General features: G+C 40.3%; 1 protein-coding gene across 1 annotated transcript; it reads left to right on the top strand.

Annotated features, from left to right (window-relative positions):
- The first annotated feature begins 511 nt into the window (after positions 1-511).
- LOC146630752 (ubiquitin carboxyl-terminal hydrolase 12-like) lies at positions 512-5,345 on the top strand. Its single transcript, XM_085356604.1, has 18 exons — positions 512-538; positions 737-792; positions 1,104-1,176; positions 1,286-1,369; positions 1,858-1,913; positions 2,233-2,323; positions 2,409-2,471; positions 2,581-2,681; positions 2,805-2,861; positions 2,962-3,093; positions 3,186-3,309; positions 3,396-3,547; positions 3,653-3,752; positions 3,893-3,969; positions 4,151-4,259; positions 4,869-4,926; positions 5,096-5,253; positions 5,340-5,345. The coding sequence occupies exons 1-18, from the start codon at positions 512-514 to the stop codon at positions 5,343-5,345; spliced, it is 1,524 nt and encodes a 507-aa protein (XP_085212730.1).
- The last annotated feature ends 6,810 nt before the right edge of the window (positions 5,346-12,155 follow it).

Raw genomic sequence — 12,155 nt, 5'->3', positions numbered from 1 at the left:
CTCACACTCATATACATACATACAGACACCAAGTTACTTTTGCACAATACTCAGCATTTTGCACATTTCCATTGTCTTGTGTCTGTTTCGTCCTGTTCTGTCACGTTTTGCACTGTTTTGTCTTGTTTATTTTTGCAATTTATGCACACTGCACTTTATGTAGTCCTGGGTTTGTCCGTATATGTCATATATAGCACCAGGGTCTCGGAGGAACGCTGTCTCGTTTCACTCTGTACAGCACCTCTGCACGTGGTTAAAATGACAATAAAAGCCACTTGACTTGACCTGTTTTGTGTAGCAGTTGCTTGGAGACGAGCACCATACAGTTCAAATGAGCATACATTCCAAAATATGCAAATTTGCCCCATACATCATAATGATGATGTTTGCTGTTCAGGGTATGAACGTTCTATGCTGAAAGTTTATAAATATACAACCTTTGACTGCTTGTTTTCAGTTGAACTTTTGCAAAGCTGAGGAGATTTTGGCTGCGATCACATCAAGTCCAAAGATGTTTAAACTTCTTTTTCACAGAAAGGTAAGTTTGAAGAGACTCGCAGCACATTTCTATGAATATTTTCTTATGGTAAACAAGCATTTTTGAAACTTTTAAGGAAGCTTCTTGGATGATTTCTGTAAAAACTGAATTTTGAATCCAAATGAAGGATTTTGTATTTTCATACCATATACTTTGTTTTATGCCATTACTGATGTTGGTTTTCTTGTTTCTAAACAGAAATCACACAAACAAAACGTGGCAGAGAAGGAAATTCCTTCTACGTCTCATCAGAGGTAAAGAAATGCGCCAGTCTTTAATGCTGCTGGAGATATTTATAGCAGTGGTTGAGTTGGAGCTCTTTTATTTCCCTTTTATTGGCATTTTTCTTCCACCTTGTGTATTTACATCTTTTTTACTCCTTCTAGTCTTGTCTATAATTTATATTGATTCAGAGATTAGCGTTTGAAAATGTAGAGTGTAAATGTACAAAATACATGATTTTGTTCCATTACAGTTATTAATTTTTATCTGCAATCTCCAGCATGTACTCCTTGTTAAAAATTTGCACTTTGAAAAATAACATTTACACTTTTGTCCTCATCAGCATCCCGGATGCTCCTGTTACTGAAAATGGTCAAAAGAAGAAGAGAAAATGGAGACACCTCTGCTGTTCCTCGGTTTGCTTTTACACAAAACATATGAAATGCACATTCTCTTTAAATTGCACTTGTTAATTTAAAGTGACTTTACTTTTTTAATAAACGTATGTTTGTTCGTCCTCTGCAGCAAACTGACAGCGATGCAGAGGCAGAGAGCAACACTGTGAAGACACAAAAAAAGTGTCGCTGGTTTCTTTTTAAATTCTGGAAGGTATGTTTTATGGAAAGAGTCACTGTCATCAAGCATTTACTCATCACAGTTAAATGAGAAGAATTAAGAGCAATTTAGCACACAGCCATGTCCTCAAATTAAGTTCAAAGATGTTTAAACGTTTTTTTTTCACAGAAAGGTAAGTTCGAAGAGACTTGCAGGATGTTTCTCTAAATATTTTTTATGGTGAATAAGCATTTTTGAAGCTTCATGGATGATTTCTGTAAAAACTGAATTTTGATCAGAACCAAATGAAGGATTTTGTATTTCATAGGACAAACTTTAAAACTCAATTTAAGGCATGAATAAATTGTTTTTATTTTATTTAAAGATATTCCTATATCTGCTTCATGAGCTGACAGCTCACTAAAGTGATAAATAATATGAAATAATACCAAATTCTCTAACTGGACACTTTTCATGGAGAGACCCACTTGGTATGTTTGTTTTATGCCATTACTGATGTTGCTTTTCTTGTTTCTAAACAGAAATTACACAAACAAAACGTGGCAGAGAAGGAAATTCCTTCTACGTCTCATCAGAGGTAAAGAAATGCGCCAGTCTTTAATGCTGCTGGAGATATTTATAGCAGTGGTTGAGTTGGAGCTCTTTTATTTCCCTTTTATTGGCATTTTTCTTCCACCTTGTGTATTTACATCTTTTTTACTCCTTCTAGTCTTGTCTATTATTTATATGGATGCAGAGATTAGCGTTTGAAAATGTAGAGTGTAAATGTATAAAATACATGATTTTGTTCATGTTGGTATTCCATTACAGTTATTCACTTTTATTAGCAATCTATATTAGCAAAATGTACTCCTTCTTATAAATTTCCACAACATTTACACTTTTGTCCTCATCAGCATCCCGGATGCTTCTGTTGCTGCCACACCAGCTAACCCTGAAAATGGCCAAAAGAAGAGAAAATGGAGACACATCTTCTGCTGTTCCTCGGTTTGCTTTTACACAAAACATATGAAATACACATTCTCTTTAAAATGTACTTTTTAATAAACTTATGTTTGTTCGTCCTCTGCAGCAAACTGACAGCGATGCAGAGGCAGAGAGCAACACTGTGAAGACTCTTTTTAAATCCGGGAAGGTATGTTTTATGGAAAGAGTCACTGTCATCAAGCATTTACTCATCACAGTTAAATGAGAGCAATTAAGAGCAATGAGGCACACAGCTATGTCCTATATATTTATATCAGGTAAGAAGCACCACGGAAACGATCCCAGCAGACCTGAGTTGGGACACTTGGATTATGGAGCTTCTGGACCAAGAGAGTGGATGGGAGCATGTGTTTAACAGGTAAGAGAAAGACGTCCTCCAAAATGTTTCAACTTCAAAGCTCATGCATCCATGCACATACACTGCTCAGCATCCTGACATCTTTCCTAATTTTGTGTTTGTGTTTTTACCTTTTTGGAGCAGTGTAGCATGCGGTGGAGAAATAATAGAAAGTCAAACTGGGACTATAGACTGCTTCGGGTGAGTACACGTGGTGCACAAAGACCAAAGCTCACTTTGTCAAAGTGGAGAAAATGAATTCTTTTACACTGATACTGTAAACGTTGTGCGTGTGTGTCAGGTTTCCAAACATCGGAAACACCTGCTACATGAACTCCTGCCTGCAGAGCCTCCTCAACATTGAGGAGTTCATAAGAGACATCAGGCGTCAGGAGGTTTTGTGGAGCACAGATCCAGAAGCTCAGCTCTTAAGGTGCGCTACGTCAACCTTCTACTTTCTTCAAAAACCTGAAGAACAAAGAGATCTAACAGCAGAAATGTCTGTTTACCCTTTCCTTTCTACAGAAGGCTCATTGATGTCAGGGACTGTCATGAGTCAACAGATTATGGCCTTAAAGATCACCACCTAAGAGCTTTTAAGAAGGCATTCAGCAGTCAAGCTCCTGAATACACCGGCAGTGCACAGAAAGTGCGTCAGCTATTTGGACATTTTGTTTTTTTGCTTTACCTTCTGATTTTGATGTACTGTTTTAAATCTCTCTGCTTTTCTTTCAGGACGCTCATGAATTCCTAACATTGTTCCTCAATGAGGTCAAAAGGCTCGCACCTCACCTGGAGAGGAACGCAGCTCTCCTGGGCCAAAGTTATACCTGCCCAGTAGAAGAGCATCACATTTTTAAAATGGAAAACATGAGGACATGCAAGAGGTAAGCCTGTCTTTCAGAAACGCAGAGCTGGTTGCAATATTTTCATATACCTCTTTTCCACCTACCTGATCTTTACTTTAACTACGTTACTCCTGAAATGTGTAGCTGTGGTCACCAATCATCACAGCACGAGGACTTCACCAGCTTGTCTCTTGACCTTGTTCCAGAGGGGTCTATTATAAACATGTTAGAGACATACTTGAAGGTAAGATCACAAATTCCAATAGAGTTGTAGTGTCAGCGATCTTAACACACCTTTTTTGTTAGTGTTTGTGCGTATGTGTGTGTGCATATGTTGAGATTTCTTTCTACCATAAAGCCTGTTTTCTCTGTGCTGTTGTTCAGGAACAAGAAATAGAATTTCGCTGTGATTGTGGAGGGACGGCCTCAGAACTGAAGTCGTCTTTTGATACACTGCCAAGGTGAGTAAGGTCACATCAGAATTGATCGACTGACCAGGTTTCCAAACTGTGGCGCATCAAATATCAGAGTTTTTCGAGACAATACTTGAGCAGTCGTTTTCTCCCATCTTCTGTTTGTGTTTGACACTCATTCTTCTTATTTTCTACCTTGTTTGTGTTTTTTTTTTTTCTTTTCTGCCAGAGTCCTGATCTTGCATCTGAAGAGGTTTGGCTTTACACAAACCTACAACATTAAGAAGGTGGATGACCCCGTCAGGCTGCAGAGGGACTTGGTGGTGCCATCCAATCAGGTAAAAACAGACTGCAGAACGTCTCAGGCTACGTCCACACTAGCCCTGATAGATTTGAAAACTCCGTGTCCACACTAGTGTTTTCAGTCATTTTCAAATAGTTGTGCGTCTGCATTGAAACGGCCGAAAACGCTTACGTTCCAGTCCTGCGCATGCGCAAAAGTGAGTGAGGATTACAGAATTTGAAGAAAAGCTATCCGGAGCATGTACAAACTGATATTAATCTTTTTTAGGGCTGTCAAAGTTGAGAGCAATCAAAACAACCGCTGTATAATGCACTCGGCTATCTTTGTTTAATTGCTCACATGACTGCATCACATGACTAAAATGCGTCATCGTTTTAGAAAGTCTGCGTTTTCGAGTGTCCACACTGCGACGGGACAACTCCGTTTTGAAATGTGTGCGTTTTCGAGAGCGTTTTCAAGATGCTGTGTTTTTCCTTGAGGAAAACGCCATCTCAGTGTGGACGGGAGGTCAAAGCGGAGAGAAAACGATGTGTTTTCAAACGAAAACGCATTAGTGTGGACGTAGCCTCAGCAAATCAGCTTAATTATGGCTCTGATGTGAGACTTTGTGAAACTAACACTCTTTGGATTTGTTCCTTCTCAGGGTGGTGGCTGTTATAGTCTTGTCAGCATCATCAATCATTATGGAGGCACAGAGTCAGGTAAAACAACAGACTTGTTACAAACAGAAAATGAAAACTTTCTACTTTTCAGTGAAGGACTCACACACAAAAGCTTTTGATGTTCTAAGACGCACTAAGTCAAAATCACTGTTTGCTTGAATCAGCTGACTTCCAGAAGTTGGATTCATTTGTCTTAATGTGATTTCAGGACACTACATCTGTAGTTCTGTCCATCCTGAGGAGAGTCAGCACTCTACATCAGATCGCTGGCTCACCTATAATGACGCACAGGTGCTCCACACAACCGGATCGGCAGCTTGTGAGGAACAGCAGCACTCGGCCTACATGCTGTTTTACAAGAGAAACGTAAGAAGACACAGCATCTCATCCTGAAGTGAGAGAATTTTTAAATGTCCTGTTACCTTGTTAACCAGTTTTGTCTTCATTCTCAGTTCTGAAACAGGAAATGGAAGGAAGGTCATCATCATGCTGAGAAGAAACAACACTCGTCCCAGCCCACCATCGCACACTGGAGGACAAGTACTGGTAAGTATTGCCCTCAGGAGGGAGGGTCCTCCCAGAGAGCCTGGTCCTCCCAAGATTTCTTCCTCCAGGAGGGAGTTTTTTCTTGCCACTGTCGCCCCACATTCACTGGTCTCATCAGCAGGGACATTTTTAACATCCTAAGACCTGAACTCTTTCATGGCATGCATTTTTAATTTCTCTGTGCCATTTGGGTTGATTGGGACCTGATGAATGTGAAAACAAAGACATCAGATTCGGACTATCTTTTTTTTGTTTCTCAAAAAAATGAGATCCACATATGAGGACATTCATTTTAAAGTTCGATTGAACAGGGGCAGTGTAATGTCCTCCCTCATAAGTGGATATCAGGTTTTTGAAGAGCAAAATTTTGTATTTTGGTCTCATAAATGTTATGTCCACATATGTGGACACCAGGTCCTAGGAGGTTAAAACAAAATCTACTAGTAGTGCAGCACTACTAGAGATCGTCCTTTTCTAGACCAGTGTTTGGCTTGCTCTCTGGAACAACAAATTAGTGCTGTCAGCGTTAACGTCATTTTAACTAATGACGTTTACGCTGACAGCACTAATTTGTTGTTATTATTATTAATATTATTATTAATTTATTTGTAAAATAAATTAAATTTAAAAAAACAAAGAAACAATTTGATTCTTTATGTTATTTTGTTTTATTAAAATCAAAATAACAACAAAACAAAAATAACTAATAAAAAAAATATTAAAAGTATTCAGCAGTGTTTTGTGAAATTTGTAATGAGCCTTAGTTAAGTTGATGTCACAGAAGTTTCTGAATCATTTAGATTGTTCAACAAACTGATTCACTCAGGTAAAGATGGTAAGCTGGAGCAATGGTACGCTTGGAGTTCAGTTTAAGTTTTCAGACAAACATTCACTCGATCAGTTGCAGCTTCTGCTTTTAAATAAATGATTTAGCTGCAAATGTTTAGCTGCAGGTAGCAAAGTCCAAAAGTGACAACATTTCCACTGCAGTCTCTCCAGAAATGGCTTATAAACTTTTGACCAAATTAGACATTTATCCTTGGATCATTGACAACCCTGTAGGGTGAAAATCTTTAATTGTACCTTTTATAACATTTTAACAAGTTACTGTCTCCTGCTGCATGTTTCCTGTTTTGGCTGAACTTCATCAGCAAAGCCCTCAAAGCAGCATATGAAAGAAAGTCATCTTTCATTGTTGTCTCCAGCGTGTTAAAAGAGAGATCGAGCTCAGTGATGAGTTTTGAAGCAGCTGCAGGGACTTCTCGAAGGTTTTGGCTCAAACAGTCGCAGGATGTTGTTCACAGTGGTGACACTGTTGACTGGTGATTGACAAGCACTGAGATACTAACATGACAAACACAAGAAACATCATGACTTATTCTCCTGAGTGCCTGCAAAACACAAACACAAAATCAAACTCAAAGCTTTTCTCTCAGGTGCTGGTGTGGCACAATCTAATGATAAGAAAGGTCATGCTTACAGCTTTTGGAGCACAGCTGCACAAAATAACAGCTTTTGGAGCACAAAATGCATTACAGGTAAACCCAGTACCCAAACATGTTAACAAGGATAAAGAAAAAACCTGAAACAAAAGCAGGTAGTGTGGTGATTTATGTTGTGAGGATGCTTTCACTCCCATCAAAGTCGCCCAGTGTTGAGAACCCAAATGAGCCCAAAAACCTCAAGTGGCTGCAACCAACAGCGAACGTCAAGAAGTGGATACTTGCATGTTGAGCCAGAAACATGCAGAAAACCCAAAAGAGGCAAGACAGCACACCTTGGTGCCACTCAGGCAGTACGAACACCTGGAAAGAGGAGCCCACAGTTCAGACCCAAGGACACTGGTAAGGACACCAGCCAGCCAGTTATAAGTCTAGTTTTAATTTTCATTTTAGTTAGTGTTATGGCCTGTCTAAGGGTGGCCAGACCATAATATAAGGGTGATCCACCCCTGTCTGACCCCAAGCAGCACATCACACAACCAGTACAATTTTGATGGTGATTTTTTTTCACAGTGATTGAATTCTAACAAAGGAAAGGAGCGAACTACAGCTTCGGGGTGGACCCCAAAACAACAAACAAAAGGGACCGTATCTAAAGGATGTACAAAACTTATTTATGAAAAGAATAAAACCAAATAACAATGTCTTATCTCCCTAACTAACAAAAACATGAGAAAAGGGTAATCGAATAGAGTGAACCATAGACTGTATAAAAGATAGGACCATTGCAACTTTACTGCAGCACTTCACCCTTTCACATAGTCCCAGCTCTTCTCTGTCATGTTTTATGGTGCTGCAAATGTCTTCAGTTGGTGAAAGGTCTGGGCTGCTGGTGTCTTGTTGTGCTTGCTATGCATCCCTGACTCGTTTCTTCTTTCTTTTTTTTTCTTTTTTTTTAATGTATTTATTTATGCAAGTTTCAAAATTTTTTTACACATTCACAAACAGCGGGACAGAAGAACACAGACAATAAAGACAATAACAACCAAAAAAAACAAACAAACAAACAAAAAAAACAGAGCAACAAACCACACAACAGGGTACAAGGCCAGCACTTATTAAAAACAGCAGAGAAGCAAACAAAGCAACTGGTATACATGTCAAACAACTCACAATCTAGTGAGTCCAATCCACAAGATCAAATCCAAAGATCGCTAGGAGGAGCTGATAACAATCATGCAAAAACAGTTATGGGCAACAGCTCAGAATGAAAGCAGTTAAAACAATGTGGTCAGGACCCAGGGCGTGGACTGTCCTTCTTAATGTGGTCTATAAAGGGCCCCCATATCTTCCTGAACTTCTCCATGGAATCAGACGTAGAGAACCGAATTTCTTCCAGGTATAGACAGGAGACCATCTCCTCGAGCCACCTCTTGAAGCAGGGAGGGGAGGCAGATTTCCACTCCCCCAGAATCAAACGTTTGGCAATCACCATACCAAACATGAGGGCCTGTTGAACAGCAAAGGGAAGTGCCAAGGAGTCGCCGGAGCAGCCCAGGATCACCATAAGACAGTCAGGATACAGTTGCCTATCATAAACAGTGCTATAGAAACTAAAAATACTAGTCCAAAAGGCTGTAAGCGTAGAACAGGACCAAAAAAGATGCCCAAGAGTACCGTCCACAAGTTTACATTTATCACATTTGGGGGAAACGTTAGGAAAAATCTTGTTCAATTTGGTTTTGGAATAGTGCAGTCTATGGACAACCTTAAATTGAATTAACTGAAGCCGGGCGTTAACAGAGCATAGTTTTATCCGACTTAACACTTCAGCCCATAGATCGTCAGAGATAACCAAACCAGTGTCCCTTGTCCAAGCCTCTTTAATATGGCAAGAGGGGGCTGCCGAAGAAAAAAGGTTGACAAGCCGAGAAATTAAGTGTTTTGAGGTGGGAGGTTCGTTCATCATATTGTAAAAGACATGCTGTATGGGGATGGTATCTAAATTTGAGAATGCTTGCTTGACATAATTCCTAATTTGTAAGTACCGAAAAAAATGACTTGTAGGGAGATTGTACTTTGTCTGAAGCTGAGCAAAAGAGGCAAAATGATTGTCAATATAAAGATCCTTTATAGCAATTAACCCTTTGACAGGCCATTGTTTGAAAGCAGCATCCATTGTACTAGGCGTAAAGCTAGGATTGTGGCAGATCGGGGCAAAAGTTGACACTACCGGGAGGTTCAAGATTCTCTTAATTTGATTCAATATTTTTACGGAGTTGCAAAGAATAAAGTCATCACATGCACTTTTAATAACCGATTTTGAAAATAAGATAGCTGGCAAGGATGCTCCAGTGTGCTCGATAGCAGTGCTAAGCTCCAATTCGAGCCATTTAGGGCTGGACCTGCATCCCACAGCATCACCAACTATAGGCAGATTCCAGAAGACCCAGGCTCTGGCATTACAGGCCCAGTAATAATGTCTGAAAACTGGAAGGCCCAGACCACCCTCGTCCGAGGGCTTTTGCAAGTGAGACTTCGAGATGCGGGGGGGCTTGTAGGCCCAAACGAAAGGCATGATAATGGCATCCAACGCTTTGAAAAAGGAAGACCTGAGAAAAATAGGAACGTTCTGGAATAGGTACATGAATTTAGGGAGCACAACCATTTTGATTATATTGATACGGCCAATCATTGAAAGTGGGAGAAGTTTACACTTGAGCTCATCAGTTAGAACCGAATAATTAAGCCTGAAGAGGAGTTTTGAGTTCCTAGGGATGTTAATACCCAGGTATGAAAAGTAATCCTGGGAGACCTTAAAGGGCAAACTAGACAGGAAATCAGGGCCCAGACCAGACGACAGCGGCATAAGAACAGACTTCTTCCAATTTATGGTGAACCCTGATAGGTGGCCAAAGCTGTCAATCAGCTTAAGAAGTGGAGGAAGGGAGATCTTTAAATCTGAAAGAGCCAATATGATATCATCTGCATACAGACCGATGGTGTACTCTGACGTGCCACAATTTATACCAGAGATATGGGAATTGGCTCTGATGGCAATGGCCAACGGCTCAAGAGCTAAAGCAAAAAGCATTGGAGAGAGGCAACAACCCTGCCTTGTCCCACGGTGTAAGAGGAACGGGAGCGACCTCTCATGGTTGGTAAGGACCGAGGAACGAGGGCAAGCGTAAAGCAACTTAATCATATTCAAAAAATTCGACCCAAAACCAAATTTTTCAAGAGTAGCAAACAAATAACTCCATTCCACTTGGTCGAAAGCCTGCTGGGCATCGAGTGAAATCACCGCAGAATTGGGCAGTGTCGTTGAGTACATCGCATTTAAGAGACATCTAGTATTAGAAAAAGAGAATCTATTGGGGATAAAACCCGATTGGTCAGGATGAATTATAGAGCCTATGTGCTTATTTAACCGGTTGGTTAGGACTTTAGCAATTATCTTTTGGTCTGAGTTGAGAAGACTTAGGGGACGATAGGAAGAAACATTAGTTTCGTCTCTGTCTTTTTTCAGGAGGAGACATATATGGGCATCGTAGAAAGAATGAGGGAATGAGCCGTTTAACACTGCGCAATTTACCATCCGAAGTAGCAGGGGAGCGATAACGTCAATATGTGTCTTATAAAGCTCTATCCCGAAACCGTCCGGACCACATGCTTTTCCATTAGGAAAGGAGCAGATTGCATTTCTAATTTCCTCCAGCGTAAAGTCTGCATCGAGTAAGCCCCGTGCAGCCTCAGGAAGAGTCGGGATGTCTAAAGCATTAAGAAAATTAGTGATTTCAGCAACTGTGGCCGTAGTACTAGATGTGTATAACTGACAATAAAAACTGCGAAATCTGTCATTTATCTGCTTGTGATCGGACAGCAACTGGCCAGTTGCAGAGAGAATTCTGTGTATCGCCCTTTCAGCTTGAATGCCCTTCAGCTGTCTGGAAAGCACCTTGTCAGCCTTTTCACCAAGCTCAAAATGCTTCTGTTTTAATCGACGAATACAATTCATGACCTGCTCCCCCAACATGTGGTTGTAGTCATATTTCAATTTGAGAATGGTATTAAGTGTGTCAGCAGCCCCGGTATCGCGATACTTCTCCTCCAACACAGACAGCTCTGCCTCAATATTAGTACGCAGCCTGAGTTTGTCCCTCTTCTGAGAAGCTTGATAAGCAATAATATGGCCTCTAATAACGACTTTAAAGGACTCCCACAAAACAGAGTCTGAAACTACACCATTATCATTAAATTGTAAAAATTCTGCGATTTTAGTAGATAGGTAAACCGTAAAAGAGTCATTTAGATATAAAGAGGGGTTAAATTTCCAATTGTATTGGGGGGTATATAGGTTGAAGTCAATTACCGTTGAGAGAGGTGCGTGGTCCGAAACTAAAATACTGTGATAAGTGGAACTAACCACTTTCGAAATAAGCCTGGAATCAATAAGAAAATAGTCAATTCTACTGAAGCTGCCATGGACAGGGGAGAAGAAAGAGTATTGCTTTTCTAACGGATGCTGGTGCCTCCAAATGTCAACCAAGTCCAAAGATTTAGTAAGAGTATTGAGTACAGAAACAGCTCTCAAGGTTGGGGCCAGGGACGCAGAAGACCTATCCAACAATGGACCGAAATAACAATTAAAATCACCACCGATAATGATATTATGGTCATTGTATTGTGAGACAAGATTGAATATTTTACTAAAGAAGTCAGGGTTGTCAAAATTAGGGGCATAGATGTTCAAGAGGACTACAGGGGTGGAGTTGACTGTACCTGTAACAAGTATGAACCTCCCACCTGGATCACATATCTGAGTTTTGAATATAAAAGGAATAGTTCTGCGAACAAGAATGGCAACCCCTCTCGCCCTGGAAGAAAAGGCGGACTGGTACACCTGTGACACCCATACCGATCTTAATCGCCTCTGCTCTGAAGGTTGGATATGGACTCGTTTCTTCTTTCTGCATCAAGTAAGGAATGTAGTGAAAGTTCCCAAGAGGTTAAAAACACCACTGAAAAAATGCCATCAGACCTGAGTTGGGACACTTGGATTATGGAGCTTCTGGACCAAGAGAGTGGATGGGAGCATGTGTTTAATAAGTAAGAGAATAACGTCCCCCAAAATGTTTACATTTCAAAGCTCATGCATACATTAGTGATGGGCAGATGAAGCATTGAAGCTTTTCATCCAATTGGTTCACCCCAGCGCAAAGCTTCTTGAAGCTTTATTTGCTCTAGTAGGACACCTACTGGACGTAAAAATATTAGTTG

The sequence above is a fragment of the Diplotaxodon limnothrissa genome, linkage group LG6 (genome assembly GCF_057381915.1).
Source record: "Diplotaxodon limnothrissa isolate DT_005_m linkage group LG6, D_limnothrissa_male_GT1.1, whole genome shotgun sequence".
Classification (NCBI taxonomy): Eukaryota; Metazoa; Chordata; class Actinopteri; order Cichliformes; family Cichlidae; genus Diplotaxodon; species Diplotaxodon limnothrissa.
The sequence above is the reverse complement of the archived record's forward strand: the minus strand, read 5'-3'. Positions and strand labels throughout refer to the sequence as shown.

Excerpts from the sequence above, each read along its gene's own strand:
- LOC146630752 (XM_085356604.1), top strand. The coding sequence starts at position 512 with ATGTTTAAACTTCTTTTTCACAGAAAG. Across the intron at positions 3,548-3,652 it reads AACATGAGGACATGCAAGAG|CTGTGGTCACCAATCATCAC; the intron begins GTAAGCCTGTCT and ends TGAAATGTGTAG. Across the intron at positions 4,927-5,095 it reads TTATGGAGGCACAGAGTCAG|GACACTACATCTGTAGTTCT; the intron begins GTAAAACAACAG and ends ATGTGATTTCAG.